General features: G+C 43.6%; 1 protein-coding gene across 1 annotated transcript in view; it reads left to right on the forward strand.

The window, feature by feature from the left end:
- OXSR1 (oxidative stress responsive 1) overlaps positions 1–17,273 on the forward strand; it is a gene marked incomplete at its 5' end in the record, with an annotated part of 77,009 nt that overhangs the window by 44,596 nt on the left and 15,140 nt on the right. The window contains 3 exons of the mRNA XM_008937318.1: positions 9,061–9,170; positions 12,628–12,729; positions 14,668–14,801. Of these exons, the coding sequence (XP_008935566.1) occupies positions 9,061–9,170; positions 12,628–12,729; positions 14,668–14,801 (346 nt within the window). The remainder of the gene's footprint in view (positions 1–9,060; positions 9,171–12,627; positions 12,730–14,667; positions 14,802–17,273) is intronic.

The raw sequence follows: 17,273 nt of genomic DNA on the forward strand, positions 1-17,273 counted from the left end.
TTGGAAGCATTGTGCAAGGGACAGGGCTGGGAAGACTCTTAAGACAGTTGCTTTAGCTAATCAGATGTGCCTGGAGGAGATGTCTGTTGCAGGTGTTGCTGTCACGGGCTGCATCAACATAGGTGTGTTGGAAACAGTCCTTGGTGTGGAATCACATGCCTGTGGAGAAGTCTTATGGTTGGACTTGAATGATCTTAAAGGTCTCTTCAAACCAAAGTGATGCTGTGATCCTGTGTGTGATGGAACTTTTCTGTTTCACTCCAGCACTACTCTTCTGGTCTTTTATTTCACACATGTTCCTACAGACTTCTCTATTCTTTCCAGAAACTGAGAATTATTATTATTGTAAGCTATGAAGGAAGACAAGATTTTTGGAGAGTACATTTAGAACCTATGAGACTTGTTTTTCCTCCTCTTCCCAGTGTGCCCTTCTCCTATCCCAAGGAAGATTCCTTTCAGACTGTCCTTTCCCTCAGGACTGGGCTCTGCCCATGCATCTCATGGTTCCTTTCCAGTCCTTGTGCCACCTCTGGCTGGAGGGCAGAGCTCATATCTGGTCCTGCTGTCTTTACAAACATCTTTGTACATGTTTCAGCCCCGTATTTAATTGGAATGAGCCATATCTGTTGGTGAGAAGGTCACTTTTTTGGTGCCCTGTCCTGCTGGTGGGGCACAGCACTGGGTGAAGCCCACACATGCTGGGGGTTAAGGGTCAGGGCTTTGCTGCTGTGTGCCCACAACTGTTGGTCTTTGCAGTGCTGAGAGGTGTGGACCCCTTTGGTGTATCTGTGCCTGGATTTGCATCTTGGAGTGAAAATTATTGATGTTCCATCAAGAGGCAGAGCATGTTGCAATGCATTTATTTTTGTAGGTAGCTCTTCTCCCTCTCCAGAAGGCAGGGAGCCCTTTTCCAGGACATGACACCTAAGATACAGAACTTCTCTGCAAAACCAGAATTTGCTTTGTTTTCCTTTTTAAGTGTCCCAGTGCTCTTAATGCCTGCTGCTATATTCCTAATGAGGTGTAAATAATTCATCCTCTCTGGCAGCTGATGGGAGGTAGGGAGTGGCTTCTAAAATGCTCAAAGGAGCAACTTTATACAGTAAAATCACAGGTTCATTAAGGCTGGAAAAGATCTTGAAGAGATTAAGTCCAGCTGTCAACCCAACACTACCATGACCACTAAACCATGGCCCGAAGCACCCATGTCTACATGGTTTTTGGAACCCCTCCAGGGATGGTGATTCCACCATCTCCCTGGGCAGCCTGGTCCAAAATCCTACATAACAGGGCCAAGATGTAACATTTTGGATTTTTAATTGTACAGGGCTTTAGATTATGTTCTGGGAGAGGCTGGAAATAGCTGGTGCATTAGAGCAATGCACTGGTACTCCAGGTGTTTCTGCCAGCCTGGCAGAACCTGCATGTGTTTCTCTTCCACAGGGGTGCCAGGGCTTGTGTGGTGTGTGTGTGCTTTTTTGTTGTTGTTGTTGTTGTTGTTGTTTTGGTTGTGGTTTGTGTGTTTTTTTGGTTTTTTTTTAATAATTCTTACTGGTTATATGTAACTAACTGTTCATGTATTTTTTTTGAGTAATTTAAGTATTTTTAAGGTTGACTAACCTTGTACAAGTTTTAGAGGATTTATTTTGTCTGCAATTTGTACCTGCCCCCCTGGACTGAACTACCTACTAGTCGTTGATAAGTGCAACACTTAAATGATGAAACCAATTTCTCCCCACGTCCTGTGAAAGCCGCATTGCAAGACCTCAGAGTTCCTTTTTCACAAGTTTTCTTAGAACATGCAAAAGCACTGATGCTGAAACCTTCCGCGAAATGTGGCAGAGGGACTGACCTCAACCCAGGTCAGAAAGTTCAGCACAGTGGCAGGAAGCACTTGGGTCTTTGCAGAGGCAGCTGATGACTTGAAAGAAACAACAATAAATGAATGACTGAATACTAGAGAAGAGCCTGACCTGGTCATAGCAGCAGATTTTGTTTCTGTGGGAATTTCTGACACTTAAAGTTCCTTTCTTCCTGACCCAGGATGAAATAGCAAAATTTTTTGTGAACTTTTTGAGGACAAAAAAAAATGCTGGAATCAAACCAATCCCAATAAAGTGAGGGTTTTCTTTTTTTAGTGAGATCAAAGCACTTGCCTTTGACAATAATGCATGTGATGAATAATTCTGTTGCTCATTGAGTGCCTCAGTTATCAGCTGGATGATATCACTGGGTTCCCATGAAACAGACGTGTTTAAGTTTCACTGGAAAGTTACACCATGAGGAAAAAAAACCAACCAGATTTGTTGTCTGTGGAATGAAGCCTGAGGGTTAGAATGAATGAGGCACCTCCCTTGAAGGAGCTGGTTTGGTGTACATAAAAATGTAAATAATGCAGCAGGAAAGAATGACTTCAATTCTGTATTAATGAGTCCTTTCCCTTTTGCCATCTCTCTATGAAAACTGCCTGTGAATAGTTGTTCAAAAGGTCTTACTCAGTGTTTGGCCTTTGCAGCCTTGTGTTCCTGTGTGTTTCCTACTGCTTGACACAATTCATGCTGCTTTTCTCAGAAGAAATGTAAATGTAAGGAATGTAAATCTTGAACTGGGAATCCTTTGAGAAAAACAAACAAACAAAACTGCATTCAAGGTTCAGAAAAAAGCCACTCAACCCTGGGGCAGAGGAAACCCCACTGCCAGGCTATACCCCCCTAAACGTGTCTGTGAATTTAATTACTTGGGAACCAGTATGGAATTCATGGCAGTAATGTTGCTGCAGGATTATGCAGGAAAACTAAAGCCTCTTGATGAAGGCGTGTCCAATGTTTCTCAGAGTCTGTAACTCCAACTTGGTGGTCGTGTGTCAGAGGTGAAAGCCATGGGGGGGAGCCCTGTGAGAGAGGTAAAGTGATGGAGGAGAGATCTGTGAGCTTGGGGGCATTTGTTGGAAGTGGGAGTTCTAGAAATTCATGATTGTCCAACTCTTGGGACTTGGTATTTTGTGTCCAACGTTTCTGAGTCTGTAACTCCAATTTGGTGGTCATGTGTCAGAGGTGAAAGCCATGGGGGGAGCCCTGCGAGAGAGGTAAAGTGATGGAGCAGAGATCTGTGAGCTTGGGGGCATTTGCTGGAAGTGGGAGTTCTAGAAATTCCTCTAATGGCCTGCATGAATGTCCAACTCTTGGGACTTGGTATTTTTACTCATGGTTCTGTCTATTTTTAACTATGTAGCTCCTTTTGGTTTCAAAATGTGCGTCCACTCAACTAAGGCTTAAAGTTGCCTTTAACAGATGCAGCTGACCTGTGAGACCTAAACTGAGGCTGTTTGCTTCTATCTCAACATCTTTTATTTTTTTCTAGGGCTTTTTTAGGTGTTTTGTTTTTTTTCCTCAAGGGCACTGGCTTGGTCTTGTGGCTTCGCACCAAATTTTTGAAGCCTGCAACAATTCAGAGAGTATTTCTGTTTGAAGTGTTTTCCTGCCCCTTGAATTAATCTGTTTTCTGGAGGGAGCAGGATCTCTCCCAGATACCATTGTTCTGGGCCGTGCTGACGGGGCTTGCCGTGTAAATTGAGATAGCCACAGTCTTTTGTGTTCCAGCGTCTCCATGGCAATTATTGTTTTGTTTTAATCAGAACATAAAACCTCTTTGCCCTGGCTTTTGTTGGCTCCCTGGAGTCTCAAAGCTGCACAGGTAAAAATACTCTTTCTCCACATAAACTGTATCAGCACCTACATTGCTGTGTAAACCAGGAGAATTCTCGTAGTAAGCAAGGCTTAATATTCTTCAGTTTATTTAACTGTGCAGGCCCTATAAATTATTGTGAAATGAAGCAAGAGTCTTGATGGACAAGGAAGGGATGGGAGAGGTTGGGGGAAATTCACTCTTGGTGCACGAGGCTTGCTCGACACAAACTGTGCTCCAGCCATGGCACGGTGCTAACATCCTACCGAGACTGGGTGCAGACTAAATCTTTTTTTTCCTTGATTTTATCCACTGAGGCATTAAACAACACAGTCACCCAGCCCTCTGTGATTGAAAGTGAAGAAGCAAGGGTCTGCTGAAGGCTGGAAGGTGGGGTGTTTCTGTTGCAGGGACAACAACACGTGCTGCAGGAGGCATGCCGCGCTGCCGAGCGCTTGAAGCAGGCTGAGATTTCACGAAGTCGTTCAGGACTTGCTAATTGATACTGGGCAAATTGCCCAACCCCTCTCGCTTTATCTATTTATAAAATGGGGATAGTTAAGGCCAGGCAAAACTTGTGTAACTGAATTTGTGTAACTTTCCACAAATCCATGCCAGCTTGTCACCGGTTCGCTGTGTTCCTGACTGCTCTTAATTCTTTGTACTAAAATAGCGCTCTCCGTAAACAGTGAGCTGTGATGCAGGCAGAGCTGTCCCCCCACTTTCCCTCAGGAAACTCTAACTTGGGGAGATTAAATTGCTTTAACAAGGGGCGAGGCACAAATCTGACCCGGGGAGAGGAGTGCCCGTTGCAGGGCTGACTCGAGCAGACGGTTTTGCATCACTGACACCTCTGAGCCTCTTCTGCCTTTTTGAAAAAGGGGCAAAAATATTTTCCTCTGTGGTTGGTGGAGAGTTTTGATGCCTCCTTTGCAACAGTGTGATGTGAAGTAACTTTTTGTTTGTGCCACTTGTAATATCTGTGTTTCCTGAGGAGATGTTGCGCTATTTGGTTGTTGAAACCACTTGTGAACTTCTCCAAGGGCAGTGGCTCACCCTGCCTGGGCTGACACCCTTCAGTTCCTTTGTTACCCACTATGGGTTCAATAAAGTGCTGTTGGGGTTTGGTTTCAGGTGGAATCTTAACCTCTACGTGGGAAAGGAATTCCCTACATCTTTTTTTGTGTTGTGACATTACTGCAAAAAGGCTAAACTTGTGATGCTGTAAAGCTGCTGCTCTGCATGTGGATGGTGTAGAGAGATGTGACTGCAGAGCTCACGTTTCCAAATGAGAATTTGGGAGAACAAGTGTGTATTTATAGATCCAATGCCACTCTATACCCGTATAATCTTTAAAGGAAAGAAGTTTTTGATTCTTATTCTCCACTAATCTTCCTTTTCTCTGGTGTCTTACCACCCGCTGCGTTGTCAGCACAAAATTGCTACATACCACTGCCTGCCTCCTTTTCATGGCAGGCTGTATTCATCTTCAGGGCTCTAAAAGCTGTGAGGTTTGCAGAAAAACACTAAGCACCACTGCAGATATTTTCTGCTAAGGAAGAAGTGAACAAGAAGGAAGATGACCAGTGGAAAAAGCAGTTAGTGCTGTCTTCTGAAATGCTTTTATTTTTGCCTGATAAGGGATAATATCTTGGCTGCTTCAGTTTAGAAACTACTTTAAGTGATTTGAAGTCAGCATTGGTTTCTTCTGGTTTTCTGCCCCCACTGAAGTTGGGAACTGCTTTAGGGTCTGATCCAAACCCACCAAACTCTGTAGGAGCTTTGCTGATGTCAGCAGGCCTTGGTCCTGGCTCCTAGTTAGTGCAGTCTTCTCTTCCTTGTAGCTGCCTACTGTAGGAAGTTCTTAGGCTTTTTAGGATTAAGGTAATTTTACAACATGAGTTGGCCAAGGATAGATGATTTTTAGTGGCTGAGTTCTAGATTTGGATAAAACAATCTTAGAATGCTGTAGAAATGTATCTCCCTGAGGTACACAGCAGCAATGGTGCCTGTTGTGCTGTGGTCCTGCCACAGTGTTCTTGTGATGGTGAGTTGTTTGGACTGGGTCTTGGTTTCTGCAACACACAATAGGAAGAGGAGATTTTCCTTTCAGATTTTGTGTTTCCTGAGTGGCCAGAATAGTTTTCAAATTTGACAATTTGGATTCCTTAATAGCAGGAGCTGTTGGCTAACACCATGCCTCTTCAAACAGCTGCCTGCAACTCCATTGCCACTGTAGAGTATTTTGTGGGGTATGTGGTTTGCAACACATGATGTTTCTAGCTGACAGAGACAAAATTGACCATGTTTTCTGCAGAGCCTGCATCAGCAGAATTGTCATTTCCATCCTGGATTGGTTTTGCTGTCATATGAGAGTCTGGAGATAGGTACTTTTTTAAAGAAATCTTTGGTTTATATCACTGAAACAGGTCCAGCAGATGAATCTTTTCTACATTACTTCAGAAAAATGATTTTAAAAAATTATCCTTCCGCTTGCTTCCAGACATCCTGGAGACTGTTGTTTGCTAGCAGACTGCTGGAAGTCTGCGATTTTTGGGCTCCTTTAAAATATTTGACAGTTGATGGATTCCCAACAGTGTTGGTTACTGGTGTTGCAAGCCAGGTCCAAACATTTCCAGTTCCTCCTGGTTTCTGGTGATGCAGTCCTGTCCAGTTATCACTGTAGTGAGCCAATACAAAGTACAAGCTGCCAAGGAAGAGTACAAATGTAAACACCTCTGAACTCACATAGCTCTTGAATTTCTTGACTTTCCCCCTTATCTAGAGTTAAATTTATAACAACCTAGTTCTGTTTTAGCCTTTCTGAGGGTAGTTAACAGTGGCAGAGAGATTGAAGCACAGATGGTACCAACTGCTCAAATGTGAGACTTGAACCCTAACTTATGGTTGGGTTTTATTTTATCACTTCACAGATATTTCTTGAGAGCAGGCACATTCTTATCTTAATAGCTGGGACTTGGATAAAGTTAGTAAGATGATATTTGAGAAGGTTTCAAAGTCTTTCCTTACAGGAGAGTAACACAGGCTGGTCGTGCCTGTTTTAGTCCACTGGAAATGAGGGAAATTGATTGGGAAAACATTGAATAAATCAGCCATGTAATGGAATACAACTTAATTCCATTTAAGCTTTCTGCTGACCTCAGATGGCAGATGCAGGGGCACAATTTCCATCTGGAATTTATAAACCCATGTTTGATGTGAAATGTGGTGAGTGCTGTGTGAAGGACTTGTGTTTTTCCTGCTGGAATGCTTCTGCTTTGAATGGCATTTCCTTTACCCTCAAAATGACTGCACGGAAATTTGAGGTAAGATAATACACACGAGTTCAAATACAGCACATCACAATAATATGCCAATGGCACTTGGACAAGTTTCTCTTAGTATTACCTTATTGAAAAGAACTTCTAATTGCTTTTGTGTTTAGAACAATAGATTTTCCAAGGCTTCCCATAAAGAGCATGTAGTTTTACTCTGAACTTTTTCAGGAAGCTCATTCAGTTTTCTCAGAAAAGCAGGGGTGGTAGATGCCCACATGGGAGATCTCAGAGCAAAAGCACTGTTGCAAAATGTGGGTTTTCAGAAAAACACAGGTTGCAGTGCTGGTGGGGATAGTGATCCACCTAGATGTGCTGAAAATTCAAGGTTAGCAGGTTTCCCCAGGAGCAGGAAGAGAACAGGACAGTGCATCTGGAAGAAGCTGGACCCTCAGACTAGGCATTTGCTAGTGATTGTTGTAGCCCTGTGATTTCTGTGCAACTGCCCTTAATGTCAACTTTCATTTATCAACGTCTAGAATTCTAGTGAGTGCAAAGTTCCCTGTCCTTGGAAGCCTTTAACCTAAGTGAGCTGGAAGCTTTCAGCATCCTACTCTCCTGAGCAATAATTTCAGTCGTGCTTCTCAAATACAGAGAGCCTGGGGAGGAGGAGCTCATTGCACTGCTGGTGTGATGCAGAGGGAAGCTTGGGACTCTGCTCACGTGGATGCCACTGCTTGCAGATTGTGAAGAAGGACCTTTTGTTGCAGTTGATTCCTCAGGGGTAACATCCTTAAGCCATGGAGTACCTCCGTGGCTCCTCTGAGTGAGGCTTTTACATTTAGTTAGCTACGTCAGCTGGGTTTCAAGGATTTTCAAGCCAGTTGTGATCAATGATGTTCTGGTTTTATGTGGAATAGCTCTTCAATTTCAGAGACTTATTCTCCAAGCCTGTCACCAATCTCAAAAATGGCACTTAAGGTTTTGGTTCTTTGTACTATGTTTAAAAAATGAACAGAGGGATGTGGATAAAATTGAGTTATGGAGAATGACCCACTGAAGGTCTGTATTCCAGCAATACATAAACACTGGAGTTTGGAGCAAATTGAGAAGAAATACTTACAGGGTTTTGTGTTTACAGTTTCCCTGTCACCTGATTGATTTATTTTTTTTCTCCAAGGAAAGTTTGCCAGCCTTTCTTGAATGACTTGGTTGCCAAATCTTCTGTAATGCTCTCCTCTGAACAAACATTCTGTGTCCCCTTGCTGCCCCTGCACGCTGCTGCTGCTCACAGAGCCCGTTTCCCACGTCGTTCCTCATTGCATAAAGCGTCAGTGTTATCTTTGAAGGCATAGATTTGATGTAAAAGAATCATTTAATGCAATTACCAGGGAGTGCTGGGGGCATCCTTGAGCATCCTTCTGCTTGTGGAAGCTGTTTCAAGCAGGGGTAAGGCTGTGCAGGGTGTGAATTCCCCTGGGATGGTTGGACTGGTTGGCAGCACGTGACCCTCAATTTGGGAACAGGCCCAAGTTCCAGCTAAAGCACCAAGCATCTCAGCGATGGAAGATTACCAAGCAAAGCATAGTCTGGTAATAAACCATCCAGGGTAAGGGGCTGGTGCCTGCAGGATGTAGTTAGGACAGTTAAATGTTATAAGGTCTGCTAAGTTTTTATGTGCCCAGCTTCATTGCTGCAGTTATTAGCAGGATGCTCACTGAGGTGCACGTATTGTGCTGTAGGTAGGTGTACAAATGGAGCTGGGGTGCTGGCTGTCAGCAGCAGGTTTGCAGAGCAGCAGGGCTGCTGGGGGAGCAGGGATGTGCTGGGATGTGAGCACTGGGCCGTGAGGGAGAGTGGAATTTTCCTCTCTGCTGGGCCACGCCGGGAGCTCGGCGGGCCCCGGCCATGGAGTGGAGGACTGCAGACCTCCACGTCCCAGCTAACTGCTGAGCATTCTCCCTCTGTTAGGAACCTCCTCATGCGTAGCTGCCTGCTGTGGTAGTTAACAGAGGGCTGGCACTGTCAGGGGAACGAGGGGACAGCCTTTCAGCTTGCTCGGGAGGTGTTCTTAATAAATCTGGGCTTGTTTTCTTTTCAGACTTCGGCGTTAGCGCGTTCCTGGCCACCGGCGGGGACATCACCAGGAATAAAGTCAGGAAAACTTTCGTAGGCACACCTTGCTGGATGGCACCAGAAGTTATGGAACAGGTGAATTGTTTCCTAGTATCCTCTCAGCCTCCCTGTTGTCAGCAATGGCTGTATGTACTCCAAACTAAGATGATAATTTGGTATCCTAGAAGGCTTTCTTAAAACCACAGGATTTTCTTCTCTTTCCCTGTTGCAGCCAGGTTTGTACTGGGGAATATTAAGCATTCAGTAGATTTCTGCCCTGTTGCTTCTCTTCAGGTTCCTACCTAAGGTGGGGATGAAGCAGCTCAACTGTTGCCTAAAGATGATTAACCTGCCCCTCCCTCTTGCATAAATGTGAGGTAGAATATTAGTTTTACACACGGTGAAGATACACATACCCAGCTCAGTAATGTGCTCCTCTGCACTTGCAAACATGAGACTTTAGGGGTAGCTAATTGCAACAGGTCAGAGCAGGGGGTGACTACAGTCAAATAAAACATAGCTGACTAGTCAGGTTTTTAGTTTCTCTTGGCTTGTGAGTATCTAGACTAAATGCTGAGGAGCGTTTGCCTCTCCTCCTTCCTCCTCTGCTCTTCTGGTTAGCTAAAAAATGTCATACTTCTCATTGGGTGGAGATATGTCACTTCTTGTCCTGCACTACTTCTAGACTAAACTATAGAAGCTTTGTCTGCATGACTTCTGTTGAAGGCCACCTAGAAACTTTAATGTAAAATATCAATGCCCATTTCTGAGCAAGATCCACAAATGAAATGATGCCCCAGTCCTGGCAGGGCGTTTGCAGTAGCTGTCCATTGCATTGATATTCAGTGCAGTAAGCATTCCAAAAATTATCCCTCATCCCCTTAAAAACAGTTTGACAGAGGGCTGGACTCAGGCTTTTGGTTTTTGACAGGTGTGCCAAGCAGAAATACAACTGATCATAAATGATTTTACCTTTTTCCTCTCAAAAAACTTTTAACAGACATTTTGGAAAACATTGTTTTATTAAAGTAAACCCACCTTTTTACTTTTCTCCTTGCTGTTCACAATAACCAATTTTGAAGCTTAGGAAGAACTTCAGTAAGATCCCTTGCATAGATGTATCTAAAATGAAATGCAGCTAAAACAGGGGTAGAACTTAAATTCTTTTTTTTCTTCCCCCTCTACCTAAACATCCTGAGGAATTGATATAATTTAGGAGTAGTTTAAGTATATTATTGATGAAAGGCTTTTTCAATATTTGGCCTTTTCATGGTGGCACTGAAGGGCTGGTTCATTACAATGCTCCTGAAAACTCTTCAGAGTGCAAGCCTAACACTATAGAGGATGAGATGGGCTCCTCAGATCAGCAGCCATCATTGGAAACTTGCTTCTGAGCTGCTTCACTGACATATACTTCTAGATTTATTTTTTTTTTTGTTACAAAAGTTTAAAAATAAATAAACCCAGAATATTTGGTGTTTCCAAAACCAGGTCAGAGTTGGTGCTTGTTTTCTGTCCTTTCTGCCCTGTCCTGGTTTGTGGGGCAAAACAGGCTGGCCAGGACCTAACAGTGTTGGGCCAGGCTCAGAGTGGTGGTTAGGGTGGCTGGAAGCCACAGGGCAACAGGGAAAACCAAATCTTGAGGATGCTAAAAAGCAAAGGTTTTGGTGACAAAGGTGGGGTTCTGGAGGCAACAAAGGTGTTTCCAAAGGAGGCAGGTTGTCTAGGGAGTCGAAGGCTGAGCACATCTAGCCTGTTGCAAATATTGGCTGGTAAGGAGGTATTTTGGGTGCTGGTGTGAAATCCTTCCATGCCCATGGCTGTCCATCATGCTGCCTTCCAGCAGGTGTCACTCTGAGCCACCGTATCCAGCCCGGGGAACAGGACAAAGGGGTTGCTGGAGGTTCTGAGCCTCCCATGTGTAGATACTATCGACCCAATTCCATCTGCTTTACTTCAGCATCACTAAGTTCCTTTAGCATGTTGCTGCACGATGGCCTGACATTGTCTTCTCATGTATGTTCACTTGATGGATTTATGGCAAAAAAAAAAAGGGTGAGAAAAATAGATGTAAACTGACTGCAGGGTGATGACTAATATGTGTTGGACAGATGTCAAGATGAACTGCTGTAGACAGTTTTGAATTTAATAGTTTTCAGTTGCAGGCATGATAATATGATATAATTTTAAAAAAAAAGCACCCACTAAACAGTTAAAATCCCCATGGGGAATGTGGAGTGTATCAATATGCTGCAAGACTAACTGAAAGATAAAGCTGAGAAATGTCCCAAAATTATTCTCAAAAGTTAAAAGAGCTCAGGGGGAACCCCCAACCCTTACAGCATGTTTCTTTATGCATTGTGCTCTTTAACAGTCCATTAGAAATCTGTGCTTGTTTAGCTAAACAACTTGAAGTCTGTTTATAATCCCAGTATCCATAAACTGAGGCACTTCAGGAAACCTTTCAGAGCCTTTAATGCTCATGAAGATGATACCTACAGAGCTGATGAAATCAGTGCAAGATATGAACTCCTGTGGCTATAATAAATTTTGGTTTGGCTACAGTACTATACGAAATATAGAGCAAGAGGGTTTTTTCTGTGTTTGCCAAAATTCAAGATCATATTAAAGGCAGTTTGGGGAACATTTTTTTTTTCCTCCATTACAATAAGTGTCTTTCTGAAGCTTGTTGGGTTAGCTGAACACAGCATCCCTATTAGCTTTGCTGCTATTCAATATCCATTTTTCCATAGTGTAGCAAGAAGAAATACAAACCATTTGAAGCAGCCCAAGTGCTTTGATTTCTGTAGCTGCTTGTGAAGCTAGTACATAATGTCTCTCCCCTGCAGCAGAGAAAGCAAGTGCCAAAATATTACCTAATGATAATGAGGAAGTAACTGCTTTGGCTTAGGAAATATTTTTTCCTGTGCATGAGGGGAAGTCAATGTTATAAATTTTCCTGAACAACACTGTGTTTAATGTCAAGTGCAGTAGCTACTGCTACTAATTAGTGGAGGGAAATGGTCTGCAGAGGGGGATGAAGGGCTTTTTACTGAGCTGGTGTGTACTGAAGTTTCAGGGTTGAGCATGTTTGCAGTCAGATTGATTAAGCAGTTGACTAAAAGTGTAGTGAGGCATATGTCCCAAGGGGCTAACAGACCATCTATTAATTATGAGAGTTTCATTATATTGTTTAATGACTCTCCATGTCTTTGTGCAGAAATCAGAGCCTGGGTTAAGCCAGTGCCCCTTTATATTCTACACGTGGAGAGGTTTATGACAGAGTAGTCCTAGTTGCACAGTCCACAACCATAATTTTCATCAGACTATGACTTCTAAAATCCTTCTGAAGGTATAAGGAGCTGGGGGGAGAGGAGGGAGAAAGTGTATTTTTTTTTTTTTTTTTTTTCATCTCTTTAATAGTGTGGTGATAGTCTTTTCATATTTGAGGGGAAAGGAAACAAAGTGTAAAAGGATGTGTAAGGGGCTAAAGAAAGGAGTTGTAGTCTAGGAGAGCAAGAGGCACATGCTAACCTCCTCTAATATTTTTCAGGTCAGAGGATACGATTTCAAGGCAGACATCTGGAGCTTTGGGATCACTGCTATTGAACTGGCTACAGGGGCAGCTCCTTACCATAAATACCCACCAATGAAGGTGAGCAGATCTTCAGATCCTTGTGCAAGATAAAGGATCAGTGTGTTCTCTGTGCCTTTCCAAGAATTTGGCCAGCATCCTTCATTGAAGAGATTGTCCTCTCGACTTGCATTTGTGGATCACGGTGTTCTTGGATTTATCTGAAATCACCTTTTAAAAATAAGCCACTTAATCAGTGTTGTCTGAAACTGTGCAGTTCTTATTTAGGTCCAGAGTCTCACCAGGGTCACTATTCTTGAGGAGAGGGATGTGTTTTAATCCTGGAGCTTCTAGAAGGCAGCAGATGTTTTTGGGCTCTAAGTACTGCCTCGGAACGTCAACTGCTATCTGACACTTCAACTGCTGGAGTGCTGTGGAAGTTGGGTGTCACCTCCTTAGGACCTGGATGCATCCCCTCCCACCCCACAATTACGTTACCATTTGGGAATCCAGTAGCTCCTGACTCCTTAGAACAGGCACATCCACGTATTGCTCTAAATGCCAGCACTTTGCTCTGGTTTAACTCTTGTAGAATAGAATTGATTTTATGATTTTTGTTGCCTCTCTGCAGGGTCTGTTTAGTATCTGAATGGTTCAAAAGTGCCATTAAAGTTGGTACCATGTTGGTGATCGTGGCAGAGCAGCAAGGAGTTCAAGGAAATGTGTTGCTGATTTAGCTCTTGCTCTTTTCTTTGAGACTTCCTTCTGTGCTGTGATTTTTGGCAGCATTTTGCAGCAGCTTCTGCAAGCTGTTTATTGTTTTGAACCCAGGGGTTATAGCTTTGGATAGAAAGATCACCTGTTTGGTGTTGTACATTGTCATATGGCAGATAGAATTATGGGTCTCCAATTTTATTAGGTTTGGGTTCCAGTCGTGTAGCCTGCAAGAGGACTTCTGTGGTTTATTTATTGAATGTAATCGTATTTCGCTGCAGATTAATTTTGTTATGCAGCAAAATGAGCCATGCATTAAGTGACCCTCCAAGGAGAGGGGAAAAACGTAGGGAATTCTGTCATGGGTTGTATAATTTCAGCTAGATTGATGGGCTCTTGCTGCCCGAAGCAGTGGAGCTGTTGAAAGCTATTTAAATGTGCTCTGTGCTGCTTCCTTTTCTAAAAATAGATATTCATCTGTATGTAGGTGACAAGTGAAAATGGAAATAAGTAATTTCCTTACTTTCCTTCAGAATATCTGAGTGATGTGAAGGAAATAATCCGCTTGGCTTGATGGGTGCTTGTGTGAGAAATGGCTTCACCTGCTGTTGCTCTGGTACATGAAAGTGAACCCTCTTTTTTTTATGTTGTCCTTCTGCTTTTACATTAATTTGATTTCTAGCTAAGGAATACCTGCAGGGAGTTGTAAACTGAGCTTTTGGATCAAATGCCTTCCATGACTGCTCATCTCAAATGAGGAAGACTGCTAGAAGCTCTGCTTACACCTTTGATCACACCAAACAGGCCTGAAAGCACATCCCAACCTTGAGTTTGGCCCAGGTGGCATCATGGGCCAGGAGATGTGATGGAAAACAATAGCATAAATGGTTGGGTATAAATTAGCTGGTTTCCCAAGGAAAGAAGGTGGAGGTAACTCTCCAGATTCTATTGTATGGGTCTTGAACCTCTCAGCTGACAGAATTTTCAGAGGTGTGCAAGTTTTGAAATGAACTGTTTCTACAAAAGTTAGTGGATGTGGGAAGCAGAGGGAAGAGGAGAGACCCTCTTACTGCCTTGAGGAGAAGATAGGTGAGATTTTGCTGCATGGTGAATGTGAGGAGACAGTCTCAATTGTCAGAAACTTCACTCTGAGCTCTGGCTGCCCTCAGAGAGCTGCTGTACTGAAACAGTCCTCATTAACTCAGATGCCTGATGAAAATGCTTGTCCAAAATGTAGCGCTCCAGAGATCTGTCTGTAACAAAGGCCAAGGAAAATCTCATTGCCTATAGACATAATTCTTTCAGGTTTTAATGCTGACGCTACAAAATGATCCTCCATCTTTGGAAACTGGGGTGCAAGATAAGGAGATGCTGAAGAAGTATGGGAAGTCGTTCAGGAAGATGATTTCATCATGCCTACAGAAAGACCCTGAAAAAAGGTAAGAATAGGTAACACCACAATAAATAATAATAAAAATAAAACTAAACAGCCAAACCCTAAAACAAAACCACAAAACTGAATTTATTCCATATTTCAGAAAGCTGGTACACTCTGTGCCCCTCCAGCCTTTCAGTCACAATGAAGACAACAATCTTGCTGTGTGGCAGCAAATTCTTTTTGGCTGCCCTTATTTTTAAGGATAAATGTCTGGCATCGTGCCTGGCCACGACACACATCTCCCATTTGGGTTAATGAGAGTGCATCCCAGTCCACCTCATGAGTAGTGCCATTCTCCCCTGGCCACCTCCAGCAGGTGACTGCAGTTCATGTTTTGTTCCCTCTCAAAACTGCTCTGTGTTTATAAACCAGAAATTACAGGTTGGGCAACACGTTTACTTACGAAGCTTCAGAAATAAACTTTTTAAAAATGTGCCAGGCCAAAGAAGGCTTTCAGTGTAGTTTTGACTTGCTTAATTATAAGTACCATTTGGTTTGCAGAGGGAAAATCAGGAAAAACACAGGCAAATGTTACCAGCATGTTTTGATCAGTGCAGATCATAGAATCATAGAACAGTTTGGGTTGGAAGGGACTTTTAAAGGTCATCTAGTCCAACCCCTCTGCAGTGAGCAGGGACATCTGCAGCTAGAGCAGGTTGCTCAGAGCCCCATCAAGCTTGACTGTCTCCAGGGATGGGGATTCCACCTCTCTGGGCAACCTGTTCTAGTGTTTCACCACCCTCACTGTAAAGAGCTGCATAATGTCTAATGTAAATCTCCCCTGCTCTAGCTACAAACCGTTGCCCCTCGTCCTGTCACTACACTCCTTTGTAAATAGTCCCTCCCCAGCTTTCCTACGCCCCCTCCAGGTACTGAAAGGCAACTATAAGGTCTCCCTGGAGCCCCCTCTCCAGGCTGAACAACCCCAACTCTCTCAGCCTGTCCTCACAGGAGAGGGTTGATCTCTGATCATCTTTGCAGCCCTCCTCTGGACTCACTTCAACAGGTCCATGTCCCTCCTGTGTCAAAGGCTCCAGAGCTGGACACAGTACTACAGGTGAGGTCTCACCAGAGCAGAGATTGATGAAGTGACCTTTCAGCCTTCCTTGTAACAGTAGCTTGACAGTGATGAGTAAGAAAGTGATAGAAATACCACCAAGGGGGTGGTGCATATGTGACAGTTCCCAGGAGAGCATTGTATTGTTATGCTATGGCATCATCCAAAGTCAGATGAAGGTCACAGAATCATCAATGTTGGGTCTCTAAGATCATCCAGTCCAGCCATCAACCCATAATGTTGGGTCTCTAAGATCACCCAGTCCAGCCATCAACCCAACGCTATCATGACCATTAAACCATGTCCCCAAGTGCCATGTCCCCATGTTCTTTGAACCCCTCCAGGGTTAGTGACTCCATCACCTCCCTGGGCAGCCTGTTCCAATGCCTCACCACTCTGGCAGGAAAGAAATTCTTCCTAATATCCAGTTGAAACCTCCTATGGTGCAACTCAAGCCCATTGCCTCTCATCCTGTTGCTGCATACCTGGGAGAAGAGACCAACCCCCACCTCACTCCAACCTCCTTTCAGGGAGTTGTGGAGAGCAAGGAGGTCTCCCCTCAGCCTCCTCTTCTCCAGACTAAACACCCCCAGTTCCCTCAGCTGCTCCTCATAAGCCAGGTTCCCCAGAGCCACTCTGTGAAGCTGTTTAAAGGAGCGTTCATCCTGCATTAAAGGTAGTGTTTCTTTAAAATGAAAAGGTAATGGAACAAGCATTCCCACAGATCAGTTTTTATACTTCTTAGTTTTCTTTCTTTTTTTTTTTTTTTACTGGAAACTATAAGGTCCCTTTATAAACTGATAATAAAGACATTTTTCAGTTCCCTGTTGTTACAGATCCAGAAACAAAGGCTTCTCATGCATTGTGAGATGGGATCTCTCTCTTCCAACAAGCTTTACACTTGAAATGCTTAATGAATCCAGTGGAGTGCTTGATAAATGCTGATAGCAGGGTTTTTTTTTTTTCCCAGCATGATTATTTCTCTTTTCTGCAGCATATCCTATCCCTGCAGGTTAGAATGTGTGCTCATCAGAATTAAACATAATCACTTGGAGTCATGGTGTACTCCTTTCTCCCTTCTCAAACACTCCTCACAGCCTCTGTCATTGTCCTGCCTGTGGGAGCAGGAGGTTGGCCCATAAAGAACAACTACCAGAATCAGATGTGCTTATGCATCTTGCATTTTCATTATTTTGGGGACTCCCTTGCTAGATGCTGGATGATTTCTGTTAGAGTAGCCTGAGGTGAAGTAAACCCTGTGATGAATGACCTTTGCAAGTCACTGATTAAACTCTTGCTTTTTAAGCACAGCTTGCACTGTGGGAAATGCTGAATTATAGAATGGGTTGGCTTGGAAGGGACCTTAAAAGATCATCTAGCTGCAACCCCCCTGCCATGGGCAGGGAGACCCCCCAC

Source organism: Merops nubicus, unplaced genomic scaffold (assembly GCF_000691845.1).
Source record: "Merops nubicus isolate BGI_N331 unplaced genomic scaffold, ASM69184v1 scaffold783, whole genome shotgun sequence".
Classification (NCBI taxonomy): domain Eukaryota; kingdom Metazoa; phylum Chordata; class Aves; order Coraciiformes; family Meropidae; genus Merops; species Merops nubicus.